Source organism: Zonotrichia albicollis, chromosome 6, assembly GCF_047830755.1.
Source record: "Zonotrichia albicollis isolate bZonAlb1 chromosome 6, bZonAlb1.hap1, whole genome shotgun sequence".
In the NCBI taxonomy this organism is placed as follows: Eukaryota; Metazoa; Chordata; class Aves; order Passeriformes; family Passerellidae; genus Zonotrichia; species Zonotrichia albicollis.
This window is the reverse complement of record NC_133824.1, coordinates 36838290-36858106: the sequence shown is the minus strand read 5'-3', so window position 1 is coordinate 36858106 and position 19817 is coordinate 36838290. Positions and strand designations below refer to the sequence as shown.

The window sequence follows — 19817 nt, the reverse complement described above, 5'->3', positions numbered from 1 at the left end:
CAGGCCCTGTGCAACTGGGTGTGATAAATATGGATAAAAATTGGATACATCTGTGGGGAGGAGACAAAATGCTATTTTCCAACCTGCCCTGACATGTTAAGGCCACTGCACTTCTGAGTTGCTCCCCTGTCTCTGAGAGCCCCTCCTGCTGTGGCTGGAGGAGGCCCCCTCATGCTGCCAGCTGTGTGCCAAGCAAGTGTCTGCAGCTGCTCCGCCACCAGCAGCAACAGGGCAGGGGAGGCATGGCAAGGAAGGACAGGGGACAAGGGGGACAGCTGACATCCATGTGTCCCACAGGCTCTTCCACACTGCTCCTGGTGTGTGAGGAGTGGGTGTTGGGGGAACTAGCACCCTCCCTCCAAAGCTCACAGCCCCACAGCCCTTGTGTCTCACTAGGCATTGCTGTCCTTCCTGCTGCCTCCCCTTGTCACTGCTGCCAAAGGGATCAGTGCTAGATGACTCTGCAGGTCAGAGAGAGATGTGCTGCCCCTGCAGCAGCAGGGGTTTATGCCCACCCAGCTGCCTGAGAGCCACAGCCTGTGCCCAGGGATGCTCTGCCACTGGCAGGGCTAGTTCTGTGCCACTCCAGCACATGGCACATGCCATGGAGCCACCTTGCCTGGCCAGTGTGCGAGGTGGCACGTGTCTGAGGGACAAGCCACTGCAGGGACAAGCCAGTGCATGTGGCACAGAGGTGGGGAGAAGCTCTCTGTGCTTGTGAGCCAGGGGGAGCTTTGGCAGGAGGCCAGCTTCCCAGGAGGGTGCAGGTGCTGCTGGCCAGCCTGGTGGGCAGATCACCCTGGCCATCACCCGTTCCCTGTGTCCTCAGGGTTTGGCAGGGAAGGGCACTGCAGAGGCAGACTCTGCTGCAGCCCCTGCTGAAGCACCATCCTTGACACCAGTTCTTCGCAGCCATTGAGATCTGAGTGCCTGCAGATCTGACAGCTCTCCTGGTAAGAGGAGTCAGCAGTGCTGAAATATGCAGCAGCTTCAAGATTGGGTGACTTGAGGGCACCTCACCTCCCAGTCCTTAGGGCTGCAGCTCCCAAGAAAGCAGCCCACGATGCTGACAGCTGGCTGCTGCAAGCAGGTCTGGACACCTCCAGGTGTAAACAGGCCAGGTTCGTGGCCATAACTACAGCAAATTTGCACTCAACAGTAAATGCTTTCTGCTCAACCTTATCAAGATAATACTTGCTGGTTCAGCAGAAACTGGGATGGGGCTTGCGAACAAAAAAGATCGTTCTGCTTTAACAAGGCTTCCCCTTCGAGAGAATAATATTGGAAGAGCTAAATCCCAGATTGGAAACAATGTGTGGGTTTTGTTTTCTTTTTTTCCTTCACTTTTTTCTCCCTTGCCTTCATTCTTGGTGTTGAGGCTGGAGAGGAAAATCTCTGTCTTGCCAAACTAAACAAATTACGCTTTACAATTCAGAGAGTTAAATGCCTCTTTTTATCATCATTTCCGTAGCACTGAGTGTTGAGAAAATAAAAGGAGTAATAAGCAAAGTGATTGCATACCTTTTTCTTAATGGCCATTGGCAAACAGATTCAGCCAGTTGTTTCTCTTTAAGGCTATTAAGTTTGCCTGAAAATCATTCCTGGGTAAACCTACACACACACACACACACACACTCTCCATGCTGACAAGAAAAAAAGTACATAAAGCAGAGCCCTTTCTTTCTATTATTGCTGTCCCTGCAGATCTCTCTGCTTCCCATGACAGCGCAGGAGATGAAACCCCTCTGACCACACTGAAGGAAGGGGGCTCACTCGACCGTGCCGGGAACACACACGCTCTCTTACAGTACCTCTTGGCAAGCAGGAGATGAGCAGGAGCTGCAGAAGGGTGAGTCCTACAAGTGTCCAGGGTGCTGGCTCCATGCTGCCCAGGCCAGTGCAGCGGTGTGACTGCTCGGGGAGGGAAAGCAGGCAAACAGCTTTTACTGGGACCTCACCAGCTCCAGGCTGCGAGGGATCTCGGATTTCAGACCTCAGCACGCTCCCATCCTCACCAGAGGGGAACTACCTTCAAGAGACTTCTCAGGCGTCCAGAAGCACACGTCACCCCAAACCTCTCCAACTGCTGCCTTAACCCTTTCTGGACTCTGGCAACAGATCCTTTCTGTGATGGCTTTATTGGCTCAGTGCTCAGAACACAGATAGCAGCTTTCCCTAAGTAAAGAAAGCTCTTTTAAAGCGGGGAGAAAGAGAAATGCAGATATCTCTCTATATGAGCCATCCGGGTGAGCTGAAGTTGCAGGCATCTCCAGAAGGAGGCACTTTGTCCCCTTGGGCTTGTGGGGCTGATGCATCCCGGGGGTGCCAAGGCAGGGTGTGGGGTGGGTGCAGAGAGGGATTCCTGTCCCACACTCCCACAACTGGCCAGCCTGGCCAAGTGACACAGTTCGCTTTACGACGTGCTTAAAATAGCCGTGCGTTTTTATGGCGGGGCAGATGAATGAATGAGGCTCAGTAAAAGTTCACTCCACAGTGGATGAAAACCACAACACACAAAAGGAATCACTTGGCACACGTGTGCTTGTGCTAGTCAAAACCTTCTTACTGTCCATTTCTGCCAGGAAATGCAATTTTGGCAAATTTGAAATGTTTTGTTGGAACATGCTGATATTGAGGAAATGTCTAATCCAAACAAAGGAGACCATTTAGTTTGGATTTTATCTTTGTGTCATATTTTGTTTTGCCTTTTCTATTAGCACATGCTACTGACTTTTTTTCTGGTCTTCAACCCATATTTTATAGCAGCATACTTAATTTTCTCTAAATTTTTCCTTGAACAATTTTTTAACACTTTCCGTAGGATGCTTTTTACCTCTAAATCATACTTTCTCAATTTGATTTCTATAGCAAGATTTCAAAATTAACATATATTGTGAGGAGGGGAAAATTGAAAAATTGGCATTTGCTTTGGAATAGGAAATCAAGTAACCCAAAAAGCTTTAACAAATACCAACAGTTTGTAAAACTCAGGCATGTTGAGCAGCCTCAAAAATTTGAGCCATTGCCAATGGAAGCCTTGAGTAGTTCAGTGCAATGCAAAATCGCCTACACCTTCAGGTGGTCTTTCATGGGCTGAATTCCTTTAACCAGACATCTCTCTAGTTTAGGCTTGTCTGTCTGCCCACCTCTTCACTTGACAGTGTGAACAGTCTTTTCAGGGTTTGTGCACCTTCCATATAAAACAGTACCAAGGTATTTTTTTCCCAAATCTTTAACACTGATACAAACTTGCCATTGAGAATACTGACAGAAGAAGACCAGAGATGGGTGTCAAGATTTTAGCCATTATGGCACATAATCCTTGCTGAGCTAGCCTGGCTGCTGCCCTGGATGCTTTTCAGCTCAGGAGGTCACCAAAGCTCTCCAAGTCCCACTGGGCCTTATTATGGCTCAGTTACTATGTTCTCCTGGAGCTCTTGGTGGACATCTCTTGCCTCAGGGCCCTGAAACTCTGCCTTGGTGGTCCCTTGCTCCTTTCTGATCATTCATATATATGCTCTAAACTCCTAATTCCAGCTTTGGGTTTCTCTAACAAGCCATTTCTGGTCAGTGCCAGGAGAAAAAAATCGGAGGATAAAATTGAAGCCCCCAAGAGTAGATGAAAACAGTGCAAACAGGAAGCTCTGACATCTTCACAAAGAAACACTAACCTATTTTAAAGCCTGTGGAATCATCCGTTTATTTCCTAGCCATTCTTTCCAGTAAGCAATTAAATTCTTTAGGCTAGTAAGACCTTTTTGGACTGCAAGTTGACTTACAGATGTCTGAGGCTTAGATATCTCTGAGGGGCATTGCTCATGGGGATGCAAACCGAAATCTGGGTTTGGTGTGTAAAGCAAATGCAAATCACAGAGCACTGAAAGAGGCTGGACACAGGGAAGCAGAGTTTTCATGCCAGACACAGAGGATTTAATACATGGTTTCATAAAGGCCAGAGCCACTGGGGAAAATATGCCCACAAGGGCCACAACTATTCCTTTCAGTCAATTCCTGTGGTGAGACCTTCAACATGCTAGAAAAGGAATAGATGAAGTTGTGTCTTTGCAGGAATCTGCTCTGCAGGGACACCTTCTGTTTTAGGGTAGAAAAGTGGTCCTTCTGTACTAAGGAGGTGTGAACTAAAGGGTTAACTGGTAGATTTATGACATCTTTTTTTCCTTTTTTTTTGTCTCTGAGGAAAAGTAATTATGCCACCAGAAGATATAGCCACACTCAGCATTACGGTGCTTAGCTTAGCTTGGCACCTTGCAAAATCAGTTTAGTTGGTGGTTCCACTGCCTCCTTAGAGAATGGCTCAGCAGCCAAAGAAGAGAATTCAGTCTTAAGCCCACAAGTTTGCACATGGCCAGCTTACACAGGCTGTCTGTTGGGGTGCAGCTTTAGTTCCTTGAATGACTATGGGCAACCTGCACAGTGCTCCTGAATGCCCTTCTTGCATTTCTATTAAGAGGCAGGGACCAAACCAGGCACCGTGCACCAGCCAAATATTTCAGGTTGTATGTAATCCCCCATGAAAGAAAGCTGAAAGCTCTTAACCATGTGTCTGTGCTGCTGAGGAATCTCGCTGTAGCATTTGGCTCCGATGCTGTATCTGCCTTACTGTTGGATGTAAAGGTTTGGAAAGTACATTCCACTGAAACTGAATTGTAAAAGAGAGTGCTGCAGAAACTCATAGAGTTATTGTGTATTAATAATAACTTCCAAGTACCTAGCAATCCAGTTCAACTTAAGAGTAAAACAAGATCTTCAATAATTAATAATTGACCACTGAGTGAATAATTAATGTGCAATTAATATCACCAGCTATGTTTCTAAAAATTTCCCATGAAATCTTAAAAACAGTGTGTGGTCCAACCTGCAAAAGCAGAAAAAATGTCATTATTTTATACTGGGGAAAAGTGACATGCAGGGGTATGAGCTGAGGCACATATCCTGAAAAACAGTGGCAGGTTCCAACAGAGTGGAGCACAGACTTCATTCCATTTGGTACTTGTAGCTCTGGACTGTCCTGCTTGAGAGGACTCAGTGAAGAATAATTAAAGATGGATATATAGTTCTGAATAAATTCAGTTTGGACTTGAAATAAAAATTTTTGCTTTTCAGTCTTAAAAATTTTAGTGAACTTTTTATTTCCCCCCAACCTACAGAAATCTCTTGTTTCTATTACTGGAGCATTGCCAGAAAAATTTCTGCTTTTGTGACTTCTGCTCAAATGATTCTGTCCCAAATGTTCTTGATCATTGTCCAAAGCTCCAGAGGTTCTGCTAAGAGGAAATCTGTGATTTCAATGTTACACACTTCTGCTGCTACAGAATAGATACCTTCACAGGACCTCCTTCTTACAAGAACATTTGGAGCCCATTTCTTTTTTACAGGCAATATTCCCACTTAACTAGAGGAATCTTCTGCCAAAGAAAGAGTTTGAATCATCTGGACTCAAACATGCTCTCAAGAAGATTGTTGGAATTGGGTCTTGAACTTTACTGACTGCCCAATAATACCCATGCCACTCAAACAGTATATGGAGAAACCACTGGAAAAACATCATAAAATAAAATGGTTCCCTTCAGAGGGTGGAAAGGGTTTGTGTCTCAGGGGGAAATAAGTTCAGATGAAAATCAGATCTGGCACTTCAGGAGTAACAGCAAGAGAGGTTAATGAAAGATTAGCGCTTCTCCCTTCAAAGCATTGTTGTCCAATAGGGAGGGTCCTTTTAGAGGAGAGATTATAAAGTGTTTGCCTTTAAAATAAAGCTTCTAGACTAAATTCCCGACCTTACTGGAATATCTGAGGAACATTTTATAAGCTCCTAGGATTATCAAAAGTATACTTTGCCCTTTGGGCTTCAAGTTCTGCTGAGCATGTGCAATGCAAATATCCAGTGTTCATGAATTACATTGGAATTGTGGCAGCCTACCCACACAGGCACCTACAGATAAGGGCCCTTATTTTGGCTTTTTCTGGCCTGAGCTCTGCAAAATATTCCCATCTCTCTGTGGGGTGTTAATCCAGTGACTGGAGCATTACAGCCCAGGAGAGCTAACTGGGCGTGAATAGAAGTGGCCAAAAGAGATAGAAGCTGCAGTGCCAGCACACAATACAGCCCATGACCTAATGGCAGGTAAAGATGTAAAGAAAATTAAAATGCTTTGTTAGAAAGCATTTGTATTTGATAATGTATTTGCTAGCAATATTTTGTCAGGAAAATTGAAACAGCTCAAAGTTTACAATTCCAAATATATTTCTGGATGGGTCAGCAGAAAAATATGGCCAGAAAACTATGACTGCTTAATGGCACAAACCAAGCAATATGCCTTTTTTTCAGTTACTATTACATGTCTTTGTCTGGATGGTTTTTTCAGTGATCCTTCTGTGTTTCACTTTTGTATGCAGTCTATGATAATCTTCACCATAGCAACGTGTAAGAAAAGAAACAGGTGGAAGGTTTGGCTTGAAATTAAAACTAGCCAGTAGGCAATCCTACTTAACAATCAGTCAGACACTGATATTACTGTCTAAGAGGATAATAAAAAAGGGCTGCAATTATTTATTTCCCTGTGTGGAAATTACCAGCTTGTAGATTCAGCCATTCTTGTGATACACATTTTTGGTTTGAAGGTTAAAAAATAAGGCTTTCTAGGTTAATGAATAAAACTTTTAGTCTGTATAGCAAATTCAAACTAATCACCAAAACATGAGACACAGAAGATTAGGAATTGTTTTGATTTTATTTAAGTTGGACTTATGTTTTATAGTCTTGGGTGCATGTGAATCGGGATGGAAGCCAAGAAAAGAGTAAGGTTTTGGGCTAACCATGTTCCACCAAGAAGGCCAACTACAGCATGAACTCCCGTCAGATGAATGTATGCATGAAACAAAGGTCAGAAAAATGTATGTGGGAAATAATTGGTGGAAGGTCAGCTTTCCATAGGTGCTCAGTATCTGATTTTTCAACTGCAAATGTGGAAGAGCAGCAGTTCTGGAAGTACACTTCACAAGCTGTGACTGTACTGTGGCTAGGTAATGGAGATAACGATGTAGGACTCGAGCAGTGCTGTCCAACAAACTAAGAGCTTAGCCTCAAGTACTGCTTTTTTGTCATCTCCTTTTCTCCCTTCATTGCTCCTCATAAACTGAAATTGAGGCTCACTTTCTCTGTCCCTGTAGGTCAAATTTGCCAGAATGTCCTTAGGAAGGTTCTGTGAAAACATCTATCTGGGAATAACAGTGAAATTCCAATAACAAGGAGTAACAAAACCATTCACCATTTATGCAGTTGCTTTACATGTCATACAAGTAAATAATCATGAAATGTACAATAACACACCATTTATTTTCCTGATGCAACTTTTGGGAGTTCTGCTGCTCGTCATTTTACACCACCTTACACTAATCAGTTCTCAGGTTTTTTGTACTTCTCCCTTAGTTGACTTGACTGACCTTGACAAAAAGGGAGAGACTGAAATAAGATGACAAAGATGATAAAAAGCAATATATATAATGATTCAGAAAGAAAGAACAAGATTACCCCGACTAATAGATGAAGTGGCTGAGATCTTTCAGACCAGCAGTCTGTTCTGAGAACAGTTGGACAAGGTCACCAGGGGATTGCAAAATTTGATCTCATGTTATAAAAATATATACTGCTCAAAATCCCGGACCAATGTGCAGTCACGTCATCAATTTTTATTAAAAAAAAAAGTCATTGACATCTTCAGCTGCTGCAAACCCAAGTGCTGAGAAGCAAGTTGCTGAAAAATATCATTTTATCCACTTTTTCTGTCCCTACCAAGCACTGATGTGCCAAGTTGTCAGTCCTGATGGTCCTGCTCCCACACAGTTATCCTCCATGTCATCCTTGTCATCTTTGAACTCTGGTGTGCCAGACCACAGCTGCTGTTTCACTTAAATACTTAGAAAAATTTTCCTAACAATTTTTCTTTTATTATTTTTAGGCAGCGACCCTGGAATATGAGTCGGATCATACGTTGTTAAATATTGTCCTTCAGAAGTTAACCTGTGCATAATTCTGAAGCACAAATCCCATCCACTGCCCTTGCATAATTCTCAGGGGAAAATTTGATTTGCATCTGTGAAATCACCAACTGTGGCACTTTTCAAGAATGCAGCCTCAGCAACTATAGGATATGTTTGTACCACAAAATCCTCCTCTGTGTATTGAGTACCACAGAAAAATACATCTTGACACAATTCTGCTACTTACATAGCTATATAAACTGGGGAACTTTAGACAACTTATAAGCTGTTACTCAAGTAAAAATGCCCTGTATACAAAAAGTGTGAACTAAAGTGTTTATTCAAGTTAATAGAAGATCTTGTGTAGCTCATAAGATGTTTGTTTAAGCAATTGTTTAAGATAACCATGAAGATACTACACAGTGCTGATCACAATGGCATTTCAGGCCCTGACCTAGTAAAGAATTTAAGCATGTGCCTAACTTTGGTTGCATCAGTAATGTCATTGAATTCAGTGGGTCTTAATGACTCATTAAAGTTTTTGAAGCCTAAAAGTGCCAGTGGATAGCCATATCTGAAACTGGGAGAAGTGACAATGCCAAGGGTGATGTGGAAAGTTTCTGCCCAAGTCCTGGGGTGGCTGAGCTTCCCTCACCTGCAGAGATAAGAGGCATCACTATCAGTACTGCAGGTGCTGCCCTTGGCCCTCATGTTGCAGTGTGCTGCCTGCTTTGTACAAGAAATAAAAAGAAATAGATTCCATCAGAGCTGATTTCTCTCTGGGATTACCACCAGACTAGCACCAGAACACTGCTTCAGAGACACTGGAAGAGTGACAGGAATTCTAATTTCTAAATCCTTCAGCATACATTGTTAATAAGTGTATCAGAGTTTTAGCAAGTATTTATGTAGAAAACTCCAGGATTAGAAATCAACACTGCTGGTTCACTTTAAAGATTAAAAAAACTCAGTTGAAACAAAAGTTAAAGATTTTTCCACAGTATGATTGCTCCCTTGGCTTTTAGCATTCAGTGGTGTGCGAGTTGACAGAGAGGGTATTGATTTTTACTACTTTGAACATTTCTTCCTAGAATGGGAGCAATAAAAAGGACTAGAAAAGAAATAACAGCAATTCTTGTTTTCTCCAGCAGGGCTTTGATCTTACAAGTTTGAGCAGTAAAATAAAGGAATAGTCTCTTCCATTGCACTCTGTCCTGCTTGAAAATCCACCTTTCTCCATCTTTGTTATTATTTCTCTATCTTGAAGCCACAAGAGTACATGTCTCGTGGCAGCACAGATTTAAACTTCCTGCATGACACCTTCACAAACTCCTATTGCACTATAACACAAAAAAACATTCAAGAAAAGAAAAAGTCTATAGAGAAAAATCTGCTTCAAGTAGTTTTAACTGCTTTAGTTTCTGCTGCAAGATTATTGACTTTTGTGGGGGGTTATTCCTATATATTTGGTTCTGTCCACAATCCCATTGTTTATATTCAGTCACTATTTTCTGTGTGAAGAATCTCTTGGCCACTGACATTTGGTTTAGATTTCTTTTCATGTATTTTTAATCAAAGGAAAACGTGATCCAAAGCCAGGCAGATTGTGCTGGTTTGGCTTGCACTCATTATGGGGCACAATATTGTCTGCTCCTGCAAAGTGCCTGTGCCAGAAGGGTGGCAGGATCTGGCCTTTGGTGCCAGCCCTGCTCTGCTGCTCGGGCAGAGTAAAGCTCCTTTACATGTTTTAGGATTTCATCAAGTAAAATAATCCACACGGGCCTCGCTGTAAACCAACACATGGAACAATAAGATGCATGTGAAAGAGATCTGCATATTCCCTGCTATCTGGAATATATTTGGTATTGTCCTCTTCCTCCCTGTGGTCATACCTAAGGTAGACCCACTGCAATCTTTTACAGCTTTTCTCTTTGAAGTATAACCTAACAACTGCAAAAAGAAGAACAAAACATAAATCAAAATGCCTTAATAAACAGTACTCAGAAATAAGTTGGTGAGACTTTTTTTTACCCTGTGTGTAGGCAGAGAGTAAAGATTTTAATCAGTTTAAGATTCTTTTATAAGGTCAGAGTGCTCAGTGTGATTAACTAGATATGAAATTTGGCAGGCAATACATTCATAATATGATCTAATAATGTTTGGTTGTGTGGGGAGGGAAAGAAAGAAATTGGCTGAGAGCAGATTGCTTAAAAGTTGGCAACCTTGCAAATACTGTAACTTCTCTATGGAAATCTCATCAGAATGATGAGCCAGCCATCTTTTCCAAGCTTGTGCAGAAATTTTCCTTTCAAAATATTTGTGCCTGAGAGATAATGGATGACTTCTATTACTGGATGGCTCCTGCAGTGCATTTTCAGGACTAACCTGAAGTATCCCCTGCTATTTCATTATTGGACCACAAACTGCTTTGCCAAAAGCCTCACTCCTCAATCCGTCCCTTTTTTTTCAGGCCTAGGGCTAATAGATCTGCTGGAATATTGTCACATAAATGCAGCCAGGCCAGACAAGATTAAGTATCCTCTTTATATAGCATTCTACCTCCAGAAATGACCAGATAATTTCTTATTAGTTCACCATATAAAACCTTAAGCTCATTGGGATAACCTTTCTAGCTCACAGTTCTATCTTGTTCTCTACTAATAAAGGCCATCTCAGCTCCTGAAGTGTTTTTGGTTTAGTAATTATGCTTCTTACCTCTTGCTCTCTCTCTATATATGTTTATTTCCTCTTTAAAACATGTTAATTTTTCCTCCCAGAAATGTGTGGTGGAATTGATTATCTAACTTACTTTGCACACAAGAAAAATTTGTCTAGTTAGGTTTGAACTTCCTACATTCTTTTTTATTAAATTACCCTTTGGTTTCCAAAACCCAAGACAAAGAGTTAAACCACACCTCTCTAACATTTTCTTAACTCACCAGCTTGGTATTTTTTGTTAAGAAAAGGCTCACTGGCTTTTTAAATGCCACCAATAGACAAGTTTAGTGTTCTTTACTCTGCTTTTCTCCTTTTCCTCTCCATCCTTTAGTTCCACAATATCCATTTGAAATGCAGTGATTGGGATGAGGTGAGTATCCCACAGGGGTCATTCCACTGGTAAGATTAAAGCATTGCATCCCTCTCTTGATCCTGCTCTCTGTCCATACTTGCTGGTGTGCTGGATTGCAGCTGCCACTGTAGCCACCACCTCCTTGGCCTGCCCAGAGCAGGACCCAGTTCATTTGCCTGTTCTTTCTTCCTGTCTCTCAGACAGTTTTGACCCATACACTTTGATTCTGAGCCATGTTGGTTTAAATTTATTTCTGTTCTTCTATAATGCACCTCAGAAGAGGCTGCAGGGAAGTCTGAGCTATGACAACCACCCATCCTCTACCCACTGCTTTCCTCTCCTGCAAATTCACTGTTTTTTTGCCTTGCAATGCCCCTTGCTATTCTGAGCCCTGAGGTTCTCCCAGCTCCAGCACAGCTGCCACTGCTCTCATCTGCTGCAGCCTCAGATGGTTCCTGCTGAACTTCTGTTTTCACCTGTGCAGTTCCATTATTTATGATGTGGATGTCCCATGCAGCCCCACTGGTATGAGCAATCATTGTGAACATCAACTACTTTTGCCACAGAAATTTTAATTTTTTTTTTAATATATCTTCATGCCCTTCTTCCCCATAGGCTCAAATATGCAGGCACTAGGTTCCATTGCAATATCAGCATCAAGTGTCTGAAATTCTTGCACTGAAAATATTGCTTACATTAGAAATGAAAAATAATAGCACTGCTGTCAGTAAAGAATGATTCATCATTCTGTAAGGCTCTGGCAGTGGGACAAAGGGAAAATATTCAGGAAAAGAGAGTATTTTCCCAGTGTTGGTAAAATGTTCAATAAAATAAATATGATCTCCCTAGAGATCACAGGCAATGGACATCTAATTTCAGCATTTACAGGAAAGTGTCACTGTTTCTTTTATTCTTTGTAACTCCACAGAATAGGGGATGTATTTATAGAAGATTAATATCCAGATAGTGTTTTTCCCAGGAAAAATATTTACCATTGCTACACTCTCTTTTGGCTCTTCATTAATTTACACACGTTCTCAGTACTAATTGCCAGACAGTTCTTTGGTGCAGCCTTGGGCACACACTATTCATAGAACCATGGAATCATGGAATCACAGTGTATCCTGAGTTGAAGGCATCCACAAGGATCACTGAAGTCCAGCTCCTGGCCCTAGGCCATAAAAACACCCTGTATGCCCAAGACTGTGATCCAAAGCTTGTTGAACTCTACCAGGCTGGGTACTGTGAGCACCTCCCTGGGGAACCTCTCCCAGTGCCCAAACACCCACTGGGTGAAGAACCTGTCCCTAATGTCCAACTTAAACCTCCCATGATATAGCTTTGTGTCATTCCCTCCAGTTCTGTCACTGGTCACCAAAAAGAAGATTCTCACTACTGGAGACATTCTTTAGCATTGCAAATTGCCTTTAATTCACCCATTTATCTGTTGTATAAAATACCTTTTAATTTATGAAGCGCAGAACTAAATTGGTGATGAGCCAGTGTGACAGTGAATGCCACAGCACACTCCAAGAGTGCTTTTACTGGAAGCAGAACCTGCTTTGGAACAGGTGCCTCAGTCCCAGGCATGAACCCTGGTGTCCAGAACTGCTCTGCCATGGAAAGTGGGGCTGTAAGCATCTCAACAAGTGCCTGCCAGAAAAAAAGGGGTGCCACTCATTCAGACTACTGATAGCCTGCCCAAGGGAAACACTCTGGGAGGGAGGGCTGGCTAACAAGTGTCCATGAGCCTCTCCAACTTCTCTGCAAGAGAAAAGTGAAACATGCCTAACATCAAAACAAGAGGACAAGATGTTGGTGGTGGGCTGTATAAAACTGAGGAATTCCCAAAGGACAGGAAATCTTAGCAGGTGAGAGGATCAAAGAAATGTTTTCATAGCAGAAGGTCTTCTAATGTGTGGGAATGGGTAGTCAAAGCAAGCTGTTCAACAAGGAAGAAAAGCGAGAGAGAGGAAAAAACCACCATGACTGAAGAACAAAGTAAATTTTATTTATTGCTCAATTCAAATACCTGTAAAAGAAAACTAAGATACATTTTTTCTACTTTTTTCACTACTTTTCTTTTTTTATGTTTGCTTTTATTTAAGTAAATCATTGTATTTCACAAGGTTTTGCATCCAAAGGGTTTGCTTTCTCTGTCACAGAGTTACACTATTATCTCAAACACCCTCCAGGCAGAAATGCCAGAAAGAGAGGCTCCTGCTCCTGTGGCTGGCTGGTTTGGGCAGCTGCACCAAAAACAGGCAAACCCATCCTGTGGTGGATCATACACAGTCAAGAAACCTCTCAGAGAGATGCTTATCTTCATAAGGGTAATGTTCACCATTGAATGGCTCCTGAAATGCTTTCTGCAATGGAGATGGATGGAATATCTTATCAAGATCATAAACTGGTTTAAACTGCCCTATCAAATGTGAAGTTTAAAAAGTTTTCAGATGTCTCCAGAAATGTGGTTATTTCTGGCATAAGGGATTAGCTGTTGGGTTTTTTTCCTTATCCTTTGCTTTTTCTTTCCAGCTCAGCCTCTTATCCCTGTGTAATGGAAAGAAAAGCCACGATCAAAATTTCATGGCTAATGATATGACAGAGTTCACAGGTGAAGGAAAATTATTGATCAGGCCAAGTGATACAGCTGGAAAAAACAGACAAGCTTTCAAGCACACAAGCATAAATGAGTCCAGAAGCTTGTCAGTTTGCCCCAGCTGTGAAACTTGGTATTTATTACAAGAGCTATTTCCTCTCTCTGTGACCTGGTTTGTATGGATCCTCTGGGGGCACAGTATGGAAAACCTGCTGGGAGCAAGGGAGCCCAATCAAGTGTCCTAGCATCCCACTCTATAAATTGGAACAGCCTTGGCTGAAGAGTGCCTTTGTTGCCCTGAAATCACTCTTATTCAATCCACAATAAAATCAGTTACAAATAAAAGCATTTTTTCATGACACCCAAAATAGATAATATTGTCTCAGAATCTATGAAAGGCAAAGCTGAAGCTATGGAAGGAAAACTAATTAGAGATTCATTAGGGAGGGAACTTCCTCCTACAGACCTTTCTCTCTGCCTTTTCCCAGCAGTTCATTTTAGCCTTTCCCCATGCCCACCTGGCAGGGATAATCCTGTCCATTTGCCTTTCCCCTCAGATTTAATCCACAGAAGGGTTCAGCTGGGCAGATTACCACAAGCCTCGAGCCTGGTTTCTCCTGGATGCCTTCCAGAGAATGCAGGCAGGTCAGATCCGTCTCTCCAATATCCATTTATTTCTTTTCTATCCAGGCAAAATCCGGATTATTCTTCGTTAAAATATGGGTTGTTTGACTTTAACTGCAGTACACCAGGTGTTGTTTTCCACTCTCTGACCACTTGCTCATGCATTGTGCTTCCTTCCACATCCTCTCACAGCCATAAATGTGTATAACTTTGCACTGCACTGGACCTCACACATCACAGTAATTGTACATTAACAAGAGTGCTTGATGGAAGCATCTCTGTGAGATAACCCCACACATCTCCTGACTGGATTTTGACTGCAAGAAGACACAAAAGGAATTAAACACTTTATGGCAATTGAAGATTTGGCGTTGTTGACTGTGAACATCTTTCTTCTTAACACAGTCAAGTAAGTATCCTGCTGTCACACCTCATAGCAGTAATGAATGCTTTCTCGCAGCTCTGAGCAAGGAGATGATGACTACAGCTCATTTTTTACTTGAGGGACTGAGACAGATGGGCCGACAGATTAAGTTCACAAGTGTATTTGTCAACATGGTCCAAAATTAGATGCTTAGACAACTTTTTTGTTTGCTTTTAAATTCTATCGCTTCTTACAAGAGCGCCAGAGCAGACTCCCACTGGCTTCCACTACTGCTGTTGGTGACCATCCTTCTGGTGGTCAAATGTTTGGATGCCAAGTGAGGAATCCTGAAAAACCAAATTCAAACAGGTGAAAATCTTGGCTTAAGAAACCCAGATGAAGTGTTTGAGGTTTCTGTGCCACTCTCTAACAGAACTGTGGATAAAATCTGCTGGATTCTGCCTGTTAGAGCAGAAGGCGTCCTCTCTTTCTTGTATTCCCTGATTCAATTCTCCACAATATAGCCAATTTCTGTAGGCTGTAAGGCAGATGTCTGACCACTTCCTACCCTTGCTTAAACACCAAAAGGCAGCATTTTACAAAGCTCTCTCCCTTTGTGTCACTCTGTACAATATAAGCAAAGCAATTGGTAGAAATGCTTGTTTGGAGGACGAGTGTACTTTCGGTGCTCCCAGGAAACCCTGCTGTCTGAGCAATTGCTGTTTTGTTTTTGTTCCATTATTTTAAACATTCTGAGACATTTGAAGCCCGGAATGAGCTGCAAGGTCGGCTTCTCAAGGCTGAGGGTGAGACCCACAGCTGGGCTGCCTGTGACTTGGTGACTCTCCAGCCAGAAACTTCTGCCTTGACTGGGGCACCTTTCTGACATTTGCTGGGATATGAGGAGAAGCAGAAAGGAACAATGGCATAAGGAAGTGCAGGGTGAGTCTGTGCTGTCCTTGTTCCTTTCAGAGACAAATAAGCAAAGGCTTGAAAAGTGGGACATATTCTCCCTCCTGAAAAACCTCCATGCTCTTCTTGTTTTTAACCTTTCAAGCATCAGAAAGGTCAAGACTTATCAGAACTGCTATTCCTTGTGGAAATGCAAGGATATTTGTGTTGCTGGCTGTATAGGGCAGACTGAGATGAATCTGCAGCAAACTGATGGGTTTTTTTCCTCCAGCTGTCTTTAGTAGTGTTGCATTAAACATGTACTAACAAAAGCCAGAATTTTAAACAGTCAAGGTATAATTTCCTTTTTCTCTAAGTTATTTGTGCCATACCTTTATCAGAGATATCATAATCCTATTAGTTAGTAAGCTGTCCAGAGGGTTTATCAGGAAAAAGAGTAGAGAAAAAATCTGAATTTTTCATGTGCAAGGTATCTGCTGAAAAGTTCTCTAAGAATATCTGTAAAATGCAAACACTTTCAGGCTTTCTTTATAGACAGAAGAATGCAAAGCAAAGACATGGGTTCCTCCCTTTGTATCATCTCCAAAAGCTGGGAAAAGCTGTGGTTAAGTCACCATGGAGGTATTTAAAAGGTGTGTAGACAAGGTGCTTTGGGACATGGCTTAGTGGTGCAGTTGTTAGTAGTAGGTTTATGTTGGACTTGATCTTTTATAACCTAAATGATCCTATAATTCTGAGAGTTTTCTGATTCCTCCTGCTCCTGCAGGCTGCTTTCCTTACACAAGAGGCCCACAGCTGATGTAGTGAAAACCAAAAGTCTTTCAGCTGTCAAAAGATGTTCATCTGAACAGTAATACCTCTGATCCCACTGTTATTTCAAACATCTTGGGTTCCACTTCCATGCAGAATGTACCAGGGCTGCCCCAGGGAACAGTGGCACAGGGATCCCCAGTGCTCCTGGAGCAGCACAGGACCAGGGTTTGTCACACACAGAAGCTGTTCATGTGTGCACAAAACAGGCACTGGGGGAGGGGGAAAACACTGCACCGGCTTTTCCTCTAAAAGCTGCTGCAACACCAGAGCCCTGGTGCTGACAAAGCTATGTGAAATGTGCTCAGCTGAAACGCAGCATTGCATAGGATGAGTGTCACACACTTGAGAACTTTGGTCAAAAAGGATCCCTTTGTCTGGAAGGTACCTGGCCCTAGTTCTGAGGAAATTTGGATGTAATAATGAAAAGCATAAACTGCTTTTTATTTCTTCTTTTTTTTTTTTTTTCCTTTTACTTGGAAATTGCTGAAGCTGAGAGAAGAGAAATCCGCTGAGACAGGAGCCAAAGAAAAGAAAAAGGTTGTCATTATTCTCATCTACTCTTTTACCCTCATGATGCCTTGCCAGGACACACATTGAAAAGTTTACTGGGTCCTTGAATTAAGGAACACAACTATCTTTCTGTACAATGAAATCAGGTATATTTCAGAGTGACACCAGGGAGACATATTCAACAATGATGTCTTTTGTACAAGTGAGAGGCTTTATTCAAGAGGAAGATAGCTGTGATGCTGATAAAAACAATTATTTGTAATTTGTTATTTGTAATTAATTGATATGATGTTTTTCCTCCAAAAGACCTCACAAAGAAGAGCATTCTTATCCTATCATTATAGCAAAAGGGAGCTTTTACAAGTAATGAAGGAACCAGTCTAAGATCAAATGGTAGATGGTGGGTGAGAAATAACCACTGTCCTGTTCCTGTCCCACATGTTTAGCCTGACCTGGGAAACATGCTGAAGGTAAGAGTTGCTTCCTCAGTCTGATCTTCTGAGGGAGGAATTAGCACTCATTAAATTTCATCTTCTCCCTCTACTGCTGCTGCTGCTGCTACTCTTCATCCCCTCTTGCCAGCCTGGGGATTGTTGTTTTCTCCAGCCCCTGAGCAGGCTGGACACAGAAGGAGCATCACTGAGGAGGGCAGGGTTGCTGTGGCTGTCACTGCTGTGCTCTGAGCAGGGGGCTGCACACACACACGCAGGCACAGCTCACACCACGCACACTGCAGCTCACAGCAGCCTTGCTGTGTGGGAGTAGCCTGTCCTGTCCTCAGAGCAGCAGATGTCCAAGCCATATGTCTCCTCCTTAAGAATCCTCCCAGCCTGGGACAGCCTTACAGGAGGTAAGGGCAAGGGCAGTGAGGAAATGCAATATCGCCTTACAGGAGGAGAAAATTCCAGTCTGGGAAAGAGATGCTTAGAGCAGCTGAATAAGAAACAGATATGTATTCACTTGCCTGAGATTCAGGTGTTATTGCCATTGAATGCTGAGAAGCAGTCTTGTGATGTCATTTTTTAAAATTAAATAACAGTTAAACCTGATCCATTTTTTATAAGGAAATATGTCTTTTTCACAAAGATCATTTCGAACTTATTGTACGTACATCATTAGGGGATAGCAGCTACAGGAGCCTGGAAATCCAGGTGCTGAGCTTTGCAGTGCAATGTGCTGCAAGGGAACAGCCTGGCAATCCTTTACACAGCAAGTTCACCCAGTGATTATATGGAAGTAGCTTCACCAGATGAAGCCTCATTATGGCAGATGCTGTGCATGCACAGGGAGAGAACCCCTGCCCAGATGGGTTATGGTCTCTCTAACGTAGACACTTCAGAGCTTGAAGGCATAATGAAAGGGGATGTCTTGTCAAGGATCTCAAGGGAGTTTTGTGGCAGAAGTGCAAACACAATAAATTCAGATCTGCTGAGCTAAAGCCTGTGTCCTGACTTCAAAAGCCCCTGCCTTTCACTGAGCAATTTCATACTACTTTTTTCTTGTCTCTTCTCTCCAGATGTTTACTGGAAACTACTGTGGCATGGTGGTTAGAGATTCAGATCCACAAAGGAAATAAAAGAAACAAGAGAAACCTCCTTTGGGCTACTCTGGATAGAACTCAGGAGGTTTATGTATGGAAAATAGCTGTTTGCCAGGGATTTGGGGGTTGAAGGGAGACCTGTGAAGTGTCGTCACTAGGGCCAGGATAAATGGAACAAACCCCAGCACATCCTGAACAGATACATCATTTTCAACAGAGTTGTCAATTAGCACAGAGCAAGTCAGATGTCACTGGAGAAAAATCTCTGCTCTTCAGGGAAGGGAGGAATCTCTCCGTGACTCAAGAGCAGATGGTTTGGCAGCAGCAGCACAGCCAACTCCTAGCCCTGGATTAACAAATTACAGAGATATGCTTTGTATTTACAGCACATGACTGGAAAGAGGGCTCAGGAAAAAAGGATAATGTGAGAAGAACTCACATGTAATGTCAGCTGAGTGGCCAGAAGGGATTCTCAGCAAAGCCAGCAGCCTGCAGCAGGATGCTGCCTGTCTCCCTCTAGCAGATATACACTTCTGTTCGGTGTAGGATCCGACCTTCTCACTCGAGATAAAACACAGCATTATAAAATGCTGATATTTCCCCCTCTCTAGTTCTCACTGCTTGAATTAATGCTGAGCCTGTGTCTTTAAGCCCCGCTTGTTTCTTCTGTGGTTGCCATAGCATTTAATGTTTCCATGTTTGAGATTTCCTTTTTTTTTCCTTCCAGACATTACTCCATCAGCACAATTCCAGACCTGGGATTCCAGCCACTTTTGGCTAAAGGGAAACTCATTTTTGTTGCTATAAAAATATCAAGCCATGTAAATGCCTGTGGCTCAGATTTAGGTCCTGTGTCTAGGAATAGCAGCACAGCTGAGGGTGAATAAGAGAGGTAAGGAAGATGCAAACATCTCTGTGCATCTCATCTCATTTCTCGTCTCTAGGTCTACCTGTCCTTTCAAGGACAGGGAGAGGAAGGGACCTTTGCCATCCTCTGGCACAGCAGCAATCCTGATGCTTTTGTCAGGGTGATTTTTAGGGTGGGATATGCTTACCTCAGCTCTCAGCCTCTGGTTGTGTATCTGAAAACCAGAAGTAGTGAATGGATATTTAATTGCCTTAGTAAAGAGTCCGCTGGTACAGGGATGGAAGATATGAGCTAAGCACAAAGCACCAGCAATATTAAGCTATTTCTTACAGCATTATTAGCACTGCTTTCTGCAAAACATTGCTGTTGACTCATCCTGGCACTCAAATTATTTGGGCTGTACAATGTGTCAATCTGTCACAGTGCACTACAGATTGAAAGAACAGGATAAAGTACTCTGGGGAATATAGCATTAAGTTTTAACTAGCTCTAAGTAACTGCTATTGCTAATTATTA

The 19817-nt window shown here is 42.6% G+C and overlaps 1 protein-coding gene and 1 long non-coding RNA gene across 5 annotated transcripts in view; one reads left to right on the top strand and one right to left on the bottom strand.

The window, feature by feature from the left end:
* The window catches only part of LOC113459586 (uncharacterized), a 42906-nt gene extending 32293 nt beyond the window's left edge, over nt 1-10613 (top strand). The window contains exons 3-4 of the long non-coding RNA XR_003380971.2: nt 1705-1849; nt 7977-10613. This is a non-coding gene — a long non-coding RNA (uncharacterized LOC113459586). The remainder of the gene's footprint in view (nt 1-1704; nt 1850-7976) is intronic.
* PAMR1 (peptidase domain containing associated with muscle regeneration 1) overlaps nt 1-19817 on the bottom strand; it is an 86446-nt gene that overhangs the window by 53518 nt on the left and 13111 nt on the right. For 3 of the 4 annotated variants that reach the window (XM_026795025.2, XM_005480154.4, XM_074543219.1), the window contains exon 1: nt 1812-2042. The exons of the other annotated variant lie outside the window; for it this stretch is intronic. In XM_026795025.2, the coding sequence (XP_026650826.1) occupies nt 1812-1884 (73 nt within the window). In that variant the 5' untranslated portion in view covers nt 1885-2042. Of the gene's footprint in view, nt 1-1811; nt 2043-19817 lie in introns of those variants that run through there. 4 annotated transcript variants of the gene reach the window in all.